Genomic DNA, 18,459 nt, shown 5'->3' with positions numbered 1-18,459 from the left:
CCAGCTCCCCACACTGGGCCTCAGGGAAGACTGAGAGCCTCTGCCAACATATATAACTTCACACACAGTCACTAGATGTAGCACTGACTTCAATAAGTCCTTTATTTTTAAATAAAGAAATCCCACCAAATCAAAGATAACAAAATTACATTTTGTTTTGCAGTGACTTCCATTTTACACCACACAAGAACAAAAATTAATGAAAAAAATCAAAGACATTGTTTTATATATATTTATATATAATTTTAAAGGTAAACATCAGCAGATATAGAAAAATTGCATTGCTAGTTGCAAATCATCTCCCCTGAAGCTCTCAGCTCCAGAGAATTTGACTCAGAACATGGCAGCAGGGAGGGTGTCTCAATATACAAGTTTCTTCAGGGCAGCATTTAGAGATGGTTGCAGAATATAATTTTGCCAAATTGAAAATGTTTTTGTAGTCAACTGCTCACCAAGAACATTAGAAGTCACTCTGCCTGTTCTAATACAGCTGCACAAGCAAAACAAGAGCACAGGTCTCCTCTTCCCAAGCTCTTCACACACCTCTTTGGCCTGGAAGTTTCAGAGAAAAGAGGTTATGCTTTCTCAAGAAGAACATCTAGTGATCTGTCACTAGGAATTATGGTCAAGCTGTCACATAACATGAGAAAATACGCTTCTTTGGAAAGCTGTTGACTTGGGCTAAGCAGTAGGGTTTGGTTGTATCAAATACAAATGGGTTTTGTTTGGCTTTTTGTTTATTTTAAAGACTTCCCAGTTGGCAGGAGCCATGAGAAGGGTTAACATTCCAGGAGAACTATAGTGGAGATCCTAGAAGAAAGTTCTGTCTCATCTCTAGTCATGAAAGAGCTTTGACTACAATGCAATGTCATTCAGACAAAAGCAAAAGGCTTTGTGCCACCTTGTACAGATGTTCAGGAGAACCCTAAGAACCCTTCCACACCACAGCATGGAAAGCAGACAAAGTCCAGGCCTGTGTAAAGCCTACTCCCAGTGAGAAGAGGGGACAGTTACAGGGCTCCCCCATCTTGGGCTGGTGCTGCTCTGAGGAAGTCTAAGCTTGGAGAAAACTCAAAGCCCTCACACCAAGAAGGGCTCTTTGCTTTTCACCTAGAAGCCATGAAGGAGACACTGCTTTGAGTCACTGTGGCTCCAGGACTGTCCCAATGAACAGACTCACCTAAGGAATATGGACACAAGGAGTATGGCTCAAGCCAGAAACAAGATGCTCTTTACAACAAATGACTTCTGCATGCAGCAGAAGGCTCAAGCCTTCTCTGGTCTCACAAAAAAAAAAAAAAAGAAAAAAATTAAAAAAAAAAATGAAGAGTTTCAATAAGCTCCAGACAAGCATAGTATTTCCAGAAAAAGTTGGAAGCAATCCAGGTGACTAAACTGTTTGGCAATTAAATCCTGAAGAAGTTACTCTCTGCTCTTTCTTTTCAGATGTAGTCACTTAATCTACCTCCAGCTATGCTGCTGGAGTGTTAATAGACACAAGAACTTTGGGATTGTAAGACAACAAATCACATACCAAGCAAAGCAAACCTTGACTCAGTTCCAACTGCTAGAGGAGCAGAGAGCTGCAAATGATCCACTGCTTATATACGTTGTTATTTTATGCCTTGAAATAGACTGTAGCTAATTGTAGGCTGCCCACAAAGGTCCTTTAAGTCAGCACACACTTGTACAGCGTACACAAGGATGTGCCTTGATACCTAGTGTCTAAAAATTCATTTACCAAAAAGCAAAGCCCCAAAAGCTCTGACAGAGCTGTTACTGAAGTCTCTAGATATGCTGATGTGAAGGGAGGAGGAGAAAAAGGGCAAGGCACCACGTGTCAAAGGGCTGTAGGTCTAGGAACTTGTGGCAGACCCAGGACAGATGACACAGAGAATAGCTTGGCTAAATTCAGTACTGGAGTTAATAGTTCCCAATATTTTTACTAAATGCCCTCCCTTTGTAACCTGTATCTTCACAAACAGGAACTGCAGAAAAACACTCAGGAAAAAGACCATAGGGAAGTTCAAGTGTTTGCCTTTACAGTGCAACTACAACACTGCCAGTCCCATCTGAAAACACCTCCGTTTAGAAGCTAACAAAGGTACCACTAAAAAGGTGGTTCAGTAAGAGCAAGCTTGAGCTTCTTACCTATCATGTTCAGATCTCTCCAGAAAAATGGCAAAGGTGATGGCTGGACCAGCCTAACCATCAAAGAATAATAATTCTGCAACCTGCTGACTGATTGAGGTGGTCTTTGGGGTTTATGTTCAAGTGCTACTTACATCCAGTGATGGGAAAGGTGTGTATACCATGAGACTACCTGTGGAGGAACTCCCCTAATGCTTTTTCTAATCCCAGTTTGAAACTAAGCAGAGCACACGTCAGATTTGTCATGCTGTGATCTTGAACTGCTCTATCAGACCATACTGCAATGATCTACAGGTGCACACCACAGCAGCTTCATGTGTCTTGATGAGAGATGAAAGACAACCTCACCTTTAAGACTGAAAAATTCAGACTGCATTTAAGTTTGTGTTCTCTGGGCAAATGAAGACCACCTGCCCACATAACAAGACTAGTACTGCCTTATTTTGGGAAGTAAGAGTATTTCAGAGGAGGACTGGCCAAAGTCCCATGTGTCTAGGGGCACTGGCACCGGATATCAGTTGTCAGTCATTGCTGGTAGCAAGATTTAATAGACAATTTTAAGATCTTCAGATAATATGCACTGCAGCTTAATTTTCTCCTCTCCCAGTTCCCCAAGATTTGACTCTGCATGTATGACCACAAATCTTGCTTTGAAAGAAGCATCAAGTTGGCTGAGATAGAGAGAATAGGTTTTTTCCCCACTGCTTCCACACACAGGCTTAATAAGCTGAACTTCAGGCTCCAGAAACCTTTGCATGAACAAGCCATGACAAAAGCTCTTCTTCCCCAAAGAGTCCAGAATCAGTCAAGTCACAAGCCATTTGAACAGTTTTAGATGCAAGTGCAAAAACAGGGCAAAGGAGCGAGACAGAGACCCATATTACTTCTTGAGTTTCAAGAAGTGCACAGCACTGGCACTTCTGAATTATGAGGGCCTGGATTGTGGGACAGGAAGAAGTATTCCACAGAAAGACCCTCTAACTTGAAAGAAAAATCTGTTTCATTAGACAAAGTTACAGCTCCTACTGCTTTGAGAACTGCCCAGTTGCTCACCTCATTTTAGGAGACTGAGACACCTAAATTTATACTGTATCTGTTTGATGGGTACAAGTGTTGTTTACACTCCACTTTGCTGAAGCGAGAAGATATTTAAGTCATAACCAATGAATATTGCATGAACACTACTTAAGCAAAAAACTGAAATGTCTTTTATGACATATTTTGGTGATGCAGTATGAATAAGAGGATAACACAGAGACAAGATATCCATCAGCTAAGAATATCCTTGCTAACTGATGACCTAAAATAGTTTTTAAGGAACAGCCACAAGCATGGCCAAGTCTTGCTGTAGCTTTACTTGGTTTCATTTTTCTTTGAAGGAAAAAGGAAACCTGGATTTACTAACAAGGAGAATATCCAGATATCCACAGTTCATTGTAACAGGCCAAGGTGTCTGGCCTAAGGCAAATAAAAGAAATTTCCTGATATGACAATGCACCTTTGCTACAATAGTTAATTATTGCTTTATTAAACCAAAACCCCACCACTCCACCCTACTGAAGTTCAGGGACAGGGCAGTCCAGAAGGCTTGTTCCCCTGTATTATCAGACTGAAGTCCTGCTACTTGTTTCACCCTTAAGTTATAAATTAAAGTGCCTGGAACACAGACCAAGGCTGAAGCAATAAAGTGCTGATGTGGGAATTGTGACAGGAAAAGAATTTCACTGACACTGCGATAAAGAAATCCTGAAGATGGATTAATGAAACTACAATATTGACAGAACAAACAGAAAAAAAGATTTTTTTTTTACCACAAAGTTTCAGTCTCCAGATTGTCTTGGGACAACTTTCCTTCCAGGAGATAGACTAGAGTCTTTAATAACCATCTTGGCACAGACCATAACAACCACTTGAAGGAAAAGCACAAGTGAGTAGGCATCTTTTCTGCAGTCAGCTTTCACACCTCACTTTGCACATTAAAACTAGAAGGGGATGTCTGAGTGTGGAAAAGAAATTCAAGTGAGACAGAGCCCAGTGTCTTACTGGAGCCAGTAATCCTACAGCATTATACAGCTATGGAAGTAGTCAGCCATGCAAAGATGTCATTTCAGTTGCACAGAGCTAGACACATCCTGGTCCCCATCAACTGTAAGGTAAGTCATGTCTGAAAACCATTGGATGCTCTGAAAGCTAAAGGGGAAGAATTTTGATATTATTTGCCATGACATAAGGTGAATAAATCTAAAGAGATACATCCCACCCCCCTGCCAATTAATCCCTAAGAGTCCATAGCTCTCCATGAAATATTCTTTCAAACAGATCGATCTCACAGAAAAATCCTGCAGATTTTTGATCATGGGTTTCCATTTGGAGGCCAGAGCCAGCCCTGGGTCAAAGAAAGAATCCAGTACTGAAAAGATGACTGCATTTAAAGAGAGGCAAAAATGACAAAGTGACTGATCAGGTCCTGAAGTGAGAAAATGTCTACACATAGAAACATTAACTGGCATTACCAGGCTGCAGCTCTTCTCTACTTGGAGTCCCAGTATAAAGCCACCCCAAACCACAGACAGCTGAAGCATAGAAAATTGAATATTTTTAAAGTGATTCACTTGTGCAAGTGCATTCCTAGGAACTACAAGGTTTCCCTTGAGATGGTGCAAAGCTGAAACTCCACTTGCAGTCAAGCATCTATTTTTCCAAGCCACATTTTAGTGGCTTACAGACTGAACATTTACTGGCTTGTGGCTTGGTACAGGTATTTTCCAGCACCAGAACAGGGGACAGAGCCACAGTTACCTGGTCATTTATACTTAGACAAATGCTGCAGATCAACTTTTTGACCAGCAGGTGAAGAGATTTTGACATTTGAAACTTCTGCTATATTAAAGCAAGCAATCTTTAGCTCAGTAGCCCTGTAACAAGCCACAGTCAGCAACTTAATTCTTCAAGCAGAGGAGTAAGTTACAAACCCAAGTGACTATACACCCAAAAGTGCTCTGACCAGATGTTAACCTCTGCTTTAACTCCACTTCGGAAGAAAACATTGTGATCAAACCCCAGCCATAGGATATCAAGGAGAATGGAAACCTGAAGCAGCAGGTGAGGGAACAAGATGTTCCCAAAGGGGGAGATATACTGAAGTGATCCAGAGTCTTTGGGTCAATTACTCCTGGGCAGACATGGCCTGCTCTGCATCCGAGCAGTGAGGCTTTGTCTTCTCCCACTGGCAGATGGCATTGGCATACTGCACCACGAGCTTATCCATCCAGGTAAGAGGTTCTGGAAACAGTACAGACCCCTCAAAGAATCCCAGGTGGCCTCCATGAAGGGGCAGCACATGCATGACATTTTCTTTTTTCTCTGTAAAACAAAAGGAGACAAAGTTCCAGAAGGTTAACATCTTTGAGCTGAGAATGAAACCATCTTAAGTTGACAGCACAAGGCTGCCCAAGAAATGCTGCTGGCCAGGCCCTTACAGCAATAGCTGTATTGCTCTAAGAATGCACAGTCTTTAACAAATGAACATCTTTAACTCACATCCACTGGAACTAGGACTGTGGCACCATGTCAAGCTGCACTAAACTCTGACAGTGTATCAGCCATTTTGTTTTATAGATACTGAACAAAACCCTGTGCTTGCTCCTGTGGATAGATTCTCTGCTCACAGCCTTCAACCAGGAAAAGAATGGAGCCTGCTTCCTTCCCTGCCCACCCACTATTTTTGTGATGAAGCAGCAGCAGCTCCCCCTTCTGAGCTAATACAGATAATTTTCCTTTTTCCTTGTCTGAAGATAGCTCAACTCCTTTCAAGGGAGAGATCTCAGTCCAGTGCCAAGTGACACAGCCATTCACACACTCTCCCTCTTCCATCAAAGGGGGGTGTTTATCTGTGCTTCTTCCAGACTGTCACTAATACCCACCTTTCTATTAAATCCCAGTGAGGAATGAAGACATGAGGAATCATTTTTTCCATCCAAGAATATAACCTGGATGTCACCTGCTGGCTATCAACACAAGCCAAAACAGCAGAGTGGACTAAAGTTCTTGCCTGCTCAAGGTTAGCCTTGCTAGTTCTAGCAACTGGTGATTTAAAGAGGCTTAGCACACCTCCCACAGCATTACAGACATAAGGAGGAAGTCCAGATGCTTTGAGATGGTGAATCATGATGTGATAGGCAAGCTGCAGGTGCACAAATATGCACAGCTGGAGGAGACTGCTTCAGCATACCTGAAAGAGCTCTTGGAATTGATAGAAGACTCTCATGGACAAGAGGGTCATCAGCAGCATTAACCAACAGAAGAGGAACATAGATCTGCATCAGAAACATGGCATAAAAGGAAAAAAACAAAAGTAAGGGGTTCATATTTGAATGTCGATCTACCAACTGTAAAAGTATCTTCATTTAATTCAATTAAGACTACTTATTGCAGAGTTAATTTATTGTTTCCCCCCAGCTCAATTGTAAGAAAGAGGCCGGGGTGTATCAGAGCAAACACAGATCAAGTTCCCATTCTCAGAACCCAAATAGCTACACCCTTTTTTTCCTCTGCTTTGCACATCAGGCAGCTAGTGCCAGCTCTGTTATGGACACCTTGGTTGAAGTCCAGGAAACTCCCTTGGAACATCTCCATCCTTTGGTTCAGCAGAAAAAGGAAGAATTAATCCCAGTTCCACTTCTGCAAAACTCTGCTCTACTAAGCATCTGCCTGCCAGATAGTGTCCCAAGTCTCTTCCACAGCATCTAGTAAACCTTTCTTCCTGGAAACTGCAGGCTCTATGCCACCACCCATTTCCCACCTTGTCATGATACACTCAGAGCAGCTCAGCTGAACACATGGCTTTATCCAGATCACTTGGGTGCTACTACCTGCCAGAATTATGACCTGGTTAGAGCTCAGAGCATTTACCCCCAGTATTAGAGGTAGCAAGAACTGAAATCCCAACTCCAATATACTGTGCCTGATTATTTCTGAAAATCCTAGCTAAGACAGCTGTGTCAGGTATCAACAACAGGAGCCACAGAGTATTTTCTCTCCAGTAGGAAAATGAATGTACAAGAGCAGTCTATTGCAAGAGCTTACCGCGTGCAAGTACTGCAGGCAACTTTCCTTTTCATAGTATTCCTTCAGTGAGCTGTAGCCATGGAACTTCCTGAAATAGAGCAGATTGTCATTGCAATCATCTGCTTCTAGTACCCATGTGACTGTTACTTTCAAGTGAGGACATATACGCAGAAACAGGAATGATGCCTCAATTTTCAAAGAATTTAATACCCAGTGTCTTTGCAAAACCCACCTTTGGCATTACATGCCTTTATGCTTTCTGTGCTTACTCAAACATTGTGAGAGCATGGGCAAGTTAAAAATACAAGTTGAAAACTAGCAGGCTTCAGGGCATTTCTTTTAGAGTATCCCACTTCACTTAACTGTACATGTAGAAGAAAGAAAAAGTTATGATCTTGTTCATCTTTTCCTGAAAGCCTTTTCAAATACAACCTCACCACAGCTTATGAAGCTCAAACATACTTGATAAGCCCCTCAGAATTCAGTAAACCTATACTCAAGTGCCTTGTTTTTATCTAAGAGACAACATAGCTGGTATGTTGGGCCAAACAAGTAGGGAGATTTCCCTCTCAGGGAATAGCTTTTTTTTTTTTTAATAAGCAGCCAACAATACTCCAAATTTGCCAGAAGTGTTATAGCTGACAGCTATATATAAGTTTACAGCTTCATTTTGGAAAGATGTCATTGCCTGACACAGAACATGCTGTGGTATGGACACTGCCACTTAAGGTGCTGTGGTGTTGTTAAGGACACAGGCAATAACAGGCTACTGCTTAATAAAGCAGAGAACTTAATTTAGGTGTTAGTATGACAACTAAGTTGGATTATTTCAACCAACCCTCATAGGTATTGAGAAGGCAGCAGTGTTTTTTGGGGAGAAGGTTCTTCACAAGATTCAAACAGAGCTCAGGAAATCCATGAGCTGTTCTGAAATGCTTTTCACATTCCACTGTTGTTTTGTTTTTTTTTTTGCTAGACTCACCAGCAGAGCAGGTTATTCCTACATTATTAAAGGCTGCAGGTTCAGGTGTTACTGATAAACACCTCCTGGATTATGTTAAAGAAGCTGTGACTGTCAATAGTAAGGTTTATCCTGCTAAGTTTTCTTCAGTGTGGAGGTAAGTAAGAATTTGAAGTTGAGCTCACTGTATATCAGCAGATTCCTACAGGCACAGCAAGGGGCATGCAAGAGCAACAGTGGGAAGAGTAGGTACTTTCAGAATTCTATAGAGGAGCAGAGAATTGTCCCTCATACCTCATCACGTTATCATCAATCTGCATCAGGGATGTTGCTGTATAGAGCTTGCTCAGATCAGCATCTGACAGGCTTTGTGGCTTCTTCATGTTATCTCCAAAAAGAACTTGCCTGAAAGAGTAACATCAAGAATTATATCCAGACAGCAAAAGGGCAGCAGGACCTGTTTCAAGGACAAGTGAGTCTGCCAAATCTGACAAGACTAGAAGTGGGCTACATATACATGAGGCTTTCTTGGGAACCAGAACAGCATATTTGTCCACTTCCCCCTGCAGCATGACATAACAGAAACCCTAGCAGCTTCCTCAGAGAAAAATGTTGTCCTGATATACTGAAAAACTGCGTGATGGGGCCTCTAAAAACAATCTTCCCAGAACAGAGAGCACTAAAGGTATTTGGAAGAGGCTGCATATTAGAGGGAGGGTTCTTTGGCTTCAGACCAATCCTGTGTGTGGTTTGGGTGAGAGCATGAGCAGTCCTGGGCACAGCATCTCCTCCACCATCTGGTCCTAAAGCCCCCCAGCATAGACATCAGCCTAGCTCACACAACAGAAATTACTTGGGGCATTACCTTAGCAGAAAGCTATTTACTATGGACACTTGTCATAACTAATTATTGCCCCCAGGAGAGAATGTTTCTTTACCAGAACAAACTTCTCCCCGAACAAACAGAAAAAAAAAGACACAAGTTGGAAAGGGATTTTTATTCCCTTTCAGAGGCAGCTGCAGGGCAGAGCTAGGTTTGATTTGGGGGAGCTGCCTAAGAGCACAAGTGATTATGGAAAAAGTTTACTTAACATACTTGCCTTCAAGCCAGAACTGGCTTTTTCTGGGTTACAAATTTAAGTACCTTTTAATGGGAGCTTACCTAACTTCAGATGTTAAATTTGGTCAAGTTGTCTAAATATTTGTAAATCTGGAATGAATTATGTGGATCATCCTACATCAGCTGCCCTAACTTCTACAAGTGTTTCATACTGCACAAGAGTGTAAACAAAGAACCAAAAGTTTGAAGTGACACATGCTCTTAATTCAGTGGATCTTAGATATTCCTCTCCTTTTCTCTCCAGTCAGGCATGGATGATGTACTTTCTTGCCCTAGAAAGTACTATCCAGAGAACTTCTAGTGAGGGAAAACAACAACATTGAGTATGTCATCTGTTTAGTACACACATTCCTTTGTTATGTGAGAGACACAGATCCAACAGCAGCACTTGCACTCCAGGAACAGCAACATTAAGTATTTTGCTGGCTACAGGCTCTTTCTAGAGGAACAGCTAGAAGCCAGAGCTACAGGTTTGACTATTAGCTTATTTGATAAGCAGCAGCTCCATACAGTAGATCTTGAAGATTAGTCCTACCTCAGGTAGGTGGCAGAACAAGAGGCTCCTTGAATAGGGAATTCTTTGGCTAGAAGTGAAACAGATGCAGAATACTCGACTTTCAAGTCTAATTGCAATGTTTTCCTGTGCATGTCTTGTTTATTCATTGAGCAAGTTTTCAGAGAAGACAGAAGGACAACAAAGCCTTTCTTTCAACAAGAGGACCAAAGCTTATTTGTATATTTTACAGTACACTAATGAGGTTGACACAGGCTCCCCTTCTCTGTTGGTTCATCTAAAGACCAATCAAAGAACTTTCAGGAGTCCTATTTTAAAGGACCAGGAAGACAAATCCAGTATAGCAATTGACCCAATCAATACCATCAGTGTAAATGATGCACTGCAGTACCTGTGAGAAAGGATGATCTTTTTCATGTTGTCTGCCATGAGGAAGTTATAAAATCTTCTACAATGATCCCACTGCATGAAGGTTTCCTGTGCCCTAGAAAAAAACACAGTGCAGAACAAACAAAGCTGTTAATGGAGATCTTGAAAGATCAGATTAATACACTGTTAACATCTCATGGCAGCTTGGAGGCTATGTAAACAAACCTCCAGGCCTTCCCCAACACAGCTTAACCTTTTCCAGGAAATGACTTCCACTTTGATGAAGTTTGTTACTATCAGAAAACAGATCTGCAGTCTCATCTTGCACAACAAAATTAGAAGTTTTGATAAGAGCATTTAAGAGCCATCAATCAAGATCCAAAACACTGACAAAGTATCCCTTTGCAGAAGTTGAATGTAATTTACATAATGGCACTACCAAGGAAAGGGCCAAAACCCATTGCTGAACAGTGTTGCCTATTGTGCATATAGCTCTGCAGAGGAAATAATTTGTGCAGATGTTTCCAATATGTACAGACACAGCTTCATTGGCAGGAACTGTAAGAATAAATACTAGTTGCAGCTGCAAGTATCATCTGAATTGTCTTTACCTTTTCTCAAAGCAGAATAGCACTTCACAGCTTATCTGTTGTTAAAACAGAATTAAAGCCATCCACAGTTCTGTGAGCTCTGCCAGATACCAGCACTCCTTTGCTATGCAGGGTCATGGGCAGGTTAGAGCTTTAGTCTTTGCAGGGTTTGCTGTTACTGAGGAAACACACTATCATTTACCCAGCGACTGAAGAATGCTGGGAGCAGTTTCAGCTACTGAAGCACTTTACCACTTAAACATTAACATACTATAAGAACTGCAGCAGATTTAGCATGACCTCCCAAGCCATAACCAGCAAATCCCCTACCAGAGCAAGAGCAAGCTGTTCTCTTGTAGTTCGCAATGCCTGAGCACAGAATTTCTTTAAAATAAACCCAAAAAAGCAAAAAACAACAAACAAACCACCAAACCTTCCAAAATCTTTTTGTTTAGCCAGACTATACCTACCACATTTATGCCAGGGCAGGGGAATGAAGGAAGATAGGACAAAGCACATTTCTTTCCTCACAAAAGATTTTCCAAACCTACTAAGTTATTACAAGATGTTTGATGTTAAAGCTACTACATTTCCCTCCAGTTCCTGTGGTGTACAGCAGTGCTCCCAATATGAAGAGCTTGTAAGCATTGAAAAAAAAATAAAATAAAAAAACCACAGGCAGCTTCCCATATTTTGAGGACTGCCCAGGTTTTAAAGCTGAGGTCCCTCCCCACAGCCTGTAGCTATGGAGATGATGCATTCCACAAGATCAAGAAGCAGAATCAAGCCTGTGCAGGCAGAGATTAAGGAATAAGGAGACCTGTCCCTGTTTAGCCTCAGGGAACACATTCCCCAGATTCTGTTAATTCATTAAACTAAGAGTCTCATTCTTCTGGCAAATCCTAGTATTGCTCTTGCTCTGGAAATGCTTTCCTATTTGAGATCCCTTGCTCGCCACCATTTTTTTCCTTCACTTCCTAAAGTTATTTGGGGGATAAAGGTTGGACAAATCAGTATTAAAAAATGGAATTGTAAACTAACTAGTCACATCTATCAGGGTATTCCACTTCCATGTAGCCCAGAAGGCTGAAGCCAGCTATTTTAATCTACCAGACCAAGCCTAGGAAGGCTAAGGCTTTAACCATTTACATGGAGGTGCTTTGTACCTCCTTCCCTCCCACTTCTATAACCAGGGCACAAGGCCTTCCCTCTCCTGTCTTTCACTCAGTAGATGTTGCTTTCCCCTAATTCTTCAGCTAATTAGCACTTAAAGCAGCAGCAGATATTAGGCAGGGAGACAAGACCTGAAAAGACTTCCTGCTGGCTAACCAGTAATAGAGAGCAGATGTTTTGTGACAGGAGGTTTGCTAGGAAATGTTTACCCAGCAGGTGGAGGCAAGAGCTCAGTAATTCACACAACCCACCCAATACTTGCATTAAACTCAGAGAAAAAAAAACAGTTGTCTTTCCACACAAATATCCAAGTGGAGTATTGTTAATCAGGTTGTCCTTGCTCTGTAAGCATAACAGCATTACTCTAAACATCATTTTGGAGACCAGAAATACAGTATTGCGTAATTGAACAAGATGAACCAAGTGGACCTCAGCCAGATGTTATTCCTGCAAACCCTGTCTGATGGCTGCAATTAAGGAGCTGGCTTCAAAAGGATGTTGTGTACTCTATGCCAGAACCCCAGGACAGCTAAGAACATTTTACTTGAAACAAAGCAGAACAGCTGTTCCTGCAGCATCTGTTCAGATTTTAAGGGTGTGAACTAGCAGCAGATTATACATATTTTAGCAGTATCACATCTGACCTCAAAAGGGACTAGGTATGCTGGAATATTACATGTATATCAAACTTACACTCTCATCTTAATGTTTCCAGAAAAGCTTTTTATTTTTACCTCTAAGAGCCTAATTCATGAAAGGCATCTTCAGACTGCTGAATATCAAACTGGTCCCTATACAGGCAGAGCATCAGCAGCATTGAGAGTTCCAGCTACCCTGACTGGGCTCTGAGGCCAAATTCCATAGCAAGCTCCTCACAGGTCTGCCATAGTTTTCACCATTTTTATCAGTCCAAAGTATCATGAACCAAATACCTGAGTCTCAACAGCCCCTCTTGCCTTGTAAATAATCTTGTGGCTCAAAAGCTGCAGTTAAATTACTGTAAAGTCAGATACATCTTAGTAGTTGTCCAAGTGTACAGAAAGTAAAAACTGAAAACAGCTGCTTAGCCAGTTACACTGGCTTCATTAACTGTGCATACATGGAGTAAAAAAGCACATTAGTTGAGGCACCAGTTTTCAAGAAGCAGCACCGTGCCTGGACCCTCATCAGTACAGGCAAGTGGAGCCACCACAGCTCCTGAAGTGCCACAGCCTTGGCTTCCATGGTGGGGGGAGACACATTAAAATTTTCAGCAGACTCCAGGGCTATAAAAGCCTTCTCCTCCCCAACTTCCCACTTCTAGAACAGCTGCAAGTGCCCCTCCACCTCATCAGCCCACAGCACTGTTTCAGTGACACACACTAAGAGGGCAGCATGGACTGGCAGTGTCTCTTTCCAGTCTCCCTGGGTAAGAGCCTCCAGATGGAACTAAACACTGAAGCCAAACAAGCTATTAGGAACCACGGGATACTTTTCAGAGTGATGAGACAGTGTAAACTATTGCTTGCAAACCTGGCATCAGCTCAGCAGCTGGTCACACTGCCCAGCCTGCCTGGTTAATTACACCAGGACGGGGGATGCCTCCTCTAGGGACACTCACTGTGGCAATGAGACAGCATCACAAGCACAGCCCAGAAGCTGTCAGCACGTACCTGGCCAGGTACAGAAAACCTGTTTGCATTGCTGACAAGAAGCTTAAGTCTTTCCAATCAACAAAGCTTTAGCTGCTCCTTCAGGAGGGTGGCATCCTGCACACTGCAGTCTGTCACACCAGGTCAATACAAGAGAAACAACTGTCTTCACTTTGCCCTTCCACATGTACCCTGCCAAGGATCTGCCCCCACCTGCACTCCCAGAAGAGACCAGCATGGAGAAGCCTCCAGACCCACCTCAGTGCACTGTACCCCTGGCACACGCTGACACAGCACAGGACTCGCTCCTGGTTGGCCTGGCTCTCTCCCAGATATTTGCACACTATGTTTCCACCCAGGCTGAAGCCCACGACAACCAGCTGGGTCTGAGGGTAGGTCTTCTTGATGTAATTCACCATGGCACCAAATTCCCAGGTGCAACCTAAAAAAAAAAAAAAAGACAAAGTTAAAGATTCATCTTCTTACATACTTAAATTCCCGCTTGAAGCTTCAGTTGCGTGCTTTGAGTTCAGCTTCTTACCCTTTCTGACTTTTCAATAGCCTTAAGGTTTTAAGAGCTCTGATTCACACATGTGTTCATACATCTGTTAAAGTCCTGTGGAGCTTAGCTCATGCTCAGTTCTGAGAGAGTGCCAAAGTAAGATGAAATTTATGCACTTAAAAATCATGGAAACAGCTGATGTGACAATCGAAACTCTTCTAAAACAGCCTAAAATGCAGAGTCCAGCAACTCCAGGCTTGACATTACAATGGAAGAGTACCATACCTCATTACCTTCCTGAGGCAGTTTGCCACTTCTGAAGTCGGCTATCTGGAAAGCAGTTCACTCCTTTGCTTTTCACAAGACTGTCACAGGTCCCCAAATCCCTACTGATGTGGGAAGGGGATGTGGTTTGTCGGGAAGAGCTCTCAGCAGACTCCTGCAGAGCCTGATTAAGCAGGATTCCCTCTGAAATCGGGGGGAAGGGTTTCAGCAGAGACAGACAGCCCTTTGCTACCACCAAAGAAGTAAAGATACTGCAGCTTTCTAAAGGACACATGGGTATCCTCACATCAAGGGAAGAGTTAGGTGTCTCTATATAGATCTATTCTGCTCTCAGCAAGCACCCATTTGGATCCCACAGGCTACTGGGACCAAGGGGTCCAGTTTCTGGCATCCTCCAATTGTTTGACAGACTTGAAGGCCTCCACACCTGCAACATTTGAGTACCTTCAGCTATTTCTCCTGCCTTTGAGTATGGGAAAAGGAAACAGAGAAGTTGCTAAACTGATGGCATTAGTACACTGGTATCAATTATCTATACACGTTGTTAACTTCCTCATTGGATTAAGACTGCAAACCACAGAAGGCATCACATGAATAACAGAAATCAAACTGCAGATGTTTCTTGCTGTTTAGAGTCAGAAATTCATCTCTACCCTGTGGAATTTGTCCAGGATAAATTCTGAGAGTTGGGATTCTACCCTGTACCAACCCAGCTGTAGCATCCTAGACATCACTCTGGCTTTATCTACCTCTAGAATAGACTCTGAACACCAGGGTCTGTATTTGTTTCAGTGGAACAGCAAGCTCCTGGCTGAGCAATCTAGCAGGGCTTGGGCACTCCCTTGTGAACAGCCTTAATGAGCAATTTTCCTCAACACAACGAAAGTTGCCTTGCTCTGGTTTCCTCTGGAAGAAGCCAGCAGTCAAAATACTTTAGTGGTTGACCTTCACAATTTCAGGGCAGCTCATAAATCCAAAGCTAGAACAGCAACAGGTCAAGTTTGATTTACAGGCTGGGATTCAGTGAATCCCAAATTTAGGCTGGAGGATTCAGCGAATCCCATATTTAGGCTACTTGCTCCTCAACAAATATGTCTGGAATACAGCAAAGCTAGAAGGACACTGTGTTATTTGGGTGGGAGGCAGAGTAAAGCCTGCTCATGGGTCTTGCTGGCACTTTACTTAACAAGCAACTCTGCCAAGTGATTTACTCCGTTACTCAAAGGAAGTGCTATGCATTCCTTGCCTTTTCCAAGGTTATAAAAGACAGGTATGCCTCAACAGATGCACTAGAGAGTAACTCCCTAAGGCCTAAAGCAAGCTCTCAACTTTTGTCAAAAAAAGCAGATGCTTTAATGAGGACAAGCTTAGTTTTGAAGACATGGTAGGCTTGCGGCCACTAACAGCCTAGGGCCTCAGTACAAATGAAGGTACTTCGTATTCCTGAAGTGTTTTCCAAAGAGGAGTAGATTTAATAACTCTAAAACAAGCAACAAAGCATTACAGCCTATTTGCCTGCCAGACTCAGAATCTCAAAGCACAGTATTTCTATTTTGACAATTTAACCACTCAGGATAACTATTCTAACTGTTAATCCAAACTCTAAGCAGTGTCTGTCGCAGTCATCTTAAAACCTAGCACAAGTTTGGTAAACCCAAAATTGACTCCTGACAGTGTTCCTATATATATTTACAGTAAAGAGGGACACAAAGGCTCAGGAGAGCTCAGGAACAAGCAGATTAGGTCACAGGCAAAAAGGTCACATTCTACAAAGATCCCATTACTCATTAATAGGGCAGTTGAGACTAGCTGGAGTCACCCTTAACACTGTTCCAAATCCTTTACTTCTTCTCATTGCTAGCTCAAGGAAGACATCTTACTCAAGGTGAGAGCCCAAAATCATGGCAGTTAAGCACTACCACTTCTGTAGCTTTGCTGTCATACTCTAGAACTGTTGCTGTTTCTTTGCACTGTGTTACAGGCAGGGCTAATCCTCCTAGGATAGAAATGTATTTTCTGGATGAACTGGTACAAACTCCTCTCGGGTCACATTTTACAAAGCCTCAGAAGTAGCGTTTATCCTTTAGACACAGATTTGTTTGACATTCCACTAAACCAGCAATTTCAGCATCTCTAAAAATCATTTGAGCAGGCTTGTGGTAGACCTACGAGTTCTTTTCCAGAAGTTTTCAAAAACATGCCTCCTTGATTAAAACATGTGTAAGAGCTGGCAGGAGAGCCAAGAAAAAGTGAATTCAGTATTATTAGCCTCTTCTCCTCCTCCTCCCATGTAAGCTCAGTTTAGTTCCTAGGAAACAGTAAGAAACTATTACCCTCATTTGGGTGCAGCAGTTGTGTTATCCCGAAGGAGGCTGATCAATGCCTAGAAATTCCATAAGCTTGAAAATAAGTCCCCCAGGTGCCATGAAATACCTACCGTATGTGAACATTCGTGGAGAAGTGAGCTCGATGTTTGGTAAGGCTCCCAGGTGGTTCAGGACAGCACATCTGTACCCATTTTTTTGGGCATAGTCGACAAAGGTGCGGATATACTGCTTCTCACTGTGGTTGGCAATCCCCGGGCAGATCACCATCGTGACATCCTCTGTGCACAGAGAGAGGGGAGGAAGTTAAGTAAATGTCACTTCATGCAAATGAAGAGGCTCAGGAGGTTTCCATTCCAGATCCGTGGGAAACCATCTACCACAAGCAAGCTAAAATTCCTACTAGTCTGCCAAAAATCCTGTGCAGGACAGGAGACCAGCAGCTCCAGCACTGCAGATGTGAAAAAGTAATTCATGTTATGGGAGATGAACGGCTTTTAACTTCAGGGAAAGCTGTGCAAACAGTTCTACAGACACTGCCTAGAGACCAAGAGTATATTCTTCCCTTTGATGGACATTTTTGACATTACACATGTTCTGCCTTCTGACAGCCTGCTGTGACTGCGCTGTGTGTGGAAGCTGTGGAGCCCAGTGCTCATTCATGCACCAAGTAGACTGGTTATGCTATATTCCCCTCATTTCCTGTCCAGAGCTGGGTGTAATACAGATCTTTGAAATGAAGCTTTGCTAAGCACAGACATGCTGATCAGCTGACATTAGCCATCATTTACTTTGTGGCTAATCTAATGATATTTGATCTGCTGACACTGCTCGCTACTTTAACAAGATATCATTTCATCAGTGAAGAAAGTAATTGTTGTAATTCAAGTAACCACAGTAAATTACATTCAGGATTAGCATATGCTCTTCAAATTAGCTATCACTCTCATGTGCAAAGCTCCAACATTACCAGCTCTAGCCACTGAATTTTTGCCTCATTAGAGAAGCATTGTTCACATTCTCTTCAGCTACAAAGATAACAGTAACTGTTCTAGTGCAGCATTGTACCACGAGGATCTCAACACTGACAATTAAAAAAAGAAATCTGCTTTTTCTGAAGGCCAAATGGGAGTCATGGGCTCTATCTTCATCCGTCTCCCCGAGCACAGAATCAAGGTTAGCAGCCAGCAGCTGTTTGACTGACCTCCAATGCAGTGCTCAGACTGTGGCTCAAAGAGATCAAATGTGGCTGTCGCTCCATCTGGCATCGTGAGGTACTTGCGAAGTCCATATGGATGTGGTGATCTCACTCTCCCCATTTTCCCATAAAGGGCAGTCTGGATGTGTCCACTCTTTCCCCAGATCAGGGGTGGAATGTACCTGAAAGGTAGTAATTTAATTGCTTACCCTTGCTGTGTTAATGATCCTTTAAGAACAGATAAGCACTCCCATAACAAATCTCTCACCAGTTACCAAATATAGTAACAGATATGGAATTGTTTTTGCTATGACCGAACTGGCAGCAGTGATCTTTGCAGCCTTACACAAGAGGAGAGACCAAAATGCTCTCAAAGCTAAAAAAACAGCACTGATAGCAGCAGCAGCAGCCAAAACCCTGACATTCCTCTATATTGAGATGTTAGAGGCACAAATGCTCCTCAATACACAGAGGCCTTGTGCCTCGGTGAGACTGGGACTCCATGTTGCCAGCCAACCAAAGTGACCTCTAGAACTGTAAAGTGTTGTAAATCTGTTTTAATTGAAACACTGAA

The 18,459-nt window shown here is 42.5% G+C and overlaps 1 protein-coding gene across 3 annotated transcripts in view; it reads right to left on the bottom strand.

The window, feature by feature from the left end:
* Nucleotides 1-78: 78 nt before the first annotated feature.
* ABHD2 (abhydrolase domain containing 2) overlaps nt 79-18,459 on the bottom strand; it is a 38,575-nt gene continuing 20,194 nt past the window's right edge. For all 3 annotated transcript variants that reach the window (XM_017805145.1, XM_017805146.1, XM_017805147.1), the window contains exons 4-11: nt 17,892-18,067; nt 16,801-16,968; nt 13,835-14,018; nt 10,205-10,297; nt 8,474-8,584; nt 7,237-7,306; nt 6,383-6,467; nt 79-5,514 (exon numbers count right to left, since the gene is read on the bottom strand). In XM_017805145.1, coding sequence (XP_017660634.1) covers nt 5,318-5,514; nt 6,383-6,467; nt 7,237-7,306; nt 8,474-8,584; nt 10,205-10,297; nt 13,835-14,018; nt 16,801-16,968; nt 17,892-18,067 — 1,084 coding nt within the window. In that variant the 3' untranslated portion in view covers nt 79-5,317. The remainder of the gene's footprint in view (nt 5,515-6,382; nt 6,468-7,236; nt 7,307-8,473; nt 8,585-10,204; nt 10,298-13,834; nt 14,019-16,800; nt 16,969-17,891; nt 18,068-18,459) is intronic.

Source organism: Lepidothrix coronata, unplaced genomic scaffold (genome assembly GCF_001604755.1).
Source record: "Lepidothrix coronata isolate B3197 unplaced genomic scaffold, Lepidothrix_coronata-1.0 Scaffold11, whole genome shotgun sequence".
Taxonomy (NCBI): Eukaryota; Metazoa; Chordata; class Aves; order Passeriformes; family Pipridae; genus Lepidothrix; species Lepidothrix coronata.
The sequence above is the reverse complement of the archived record's forward strand: the minus strand, read 5'-3'. Positions and strand labels throughout refer to the sequence as shown.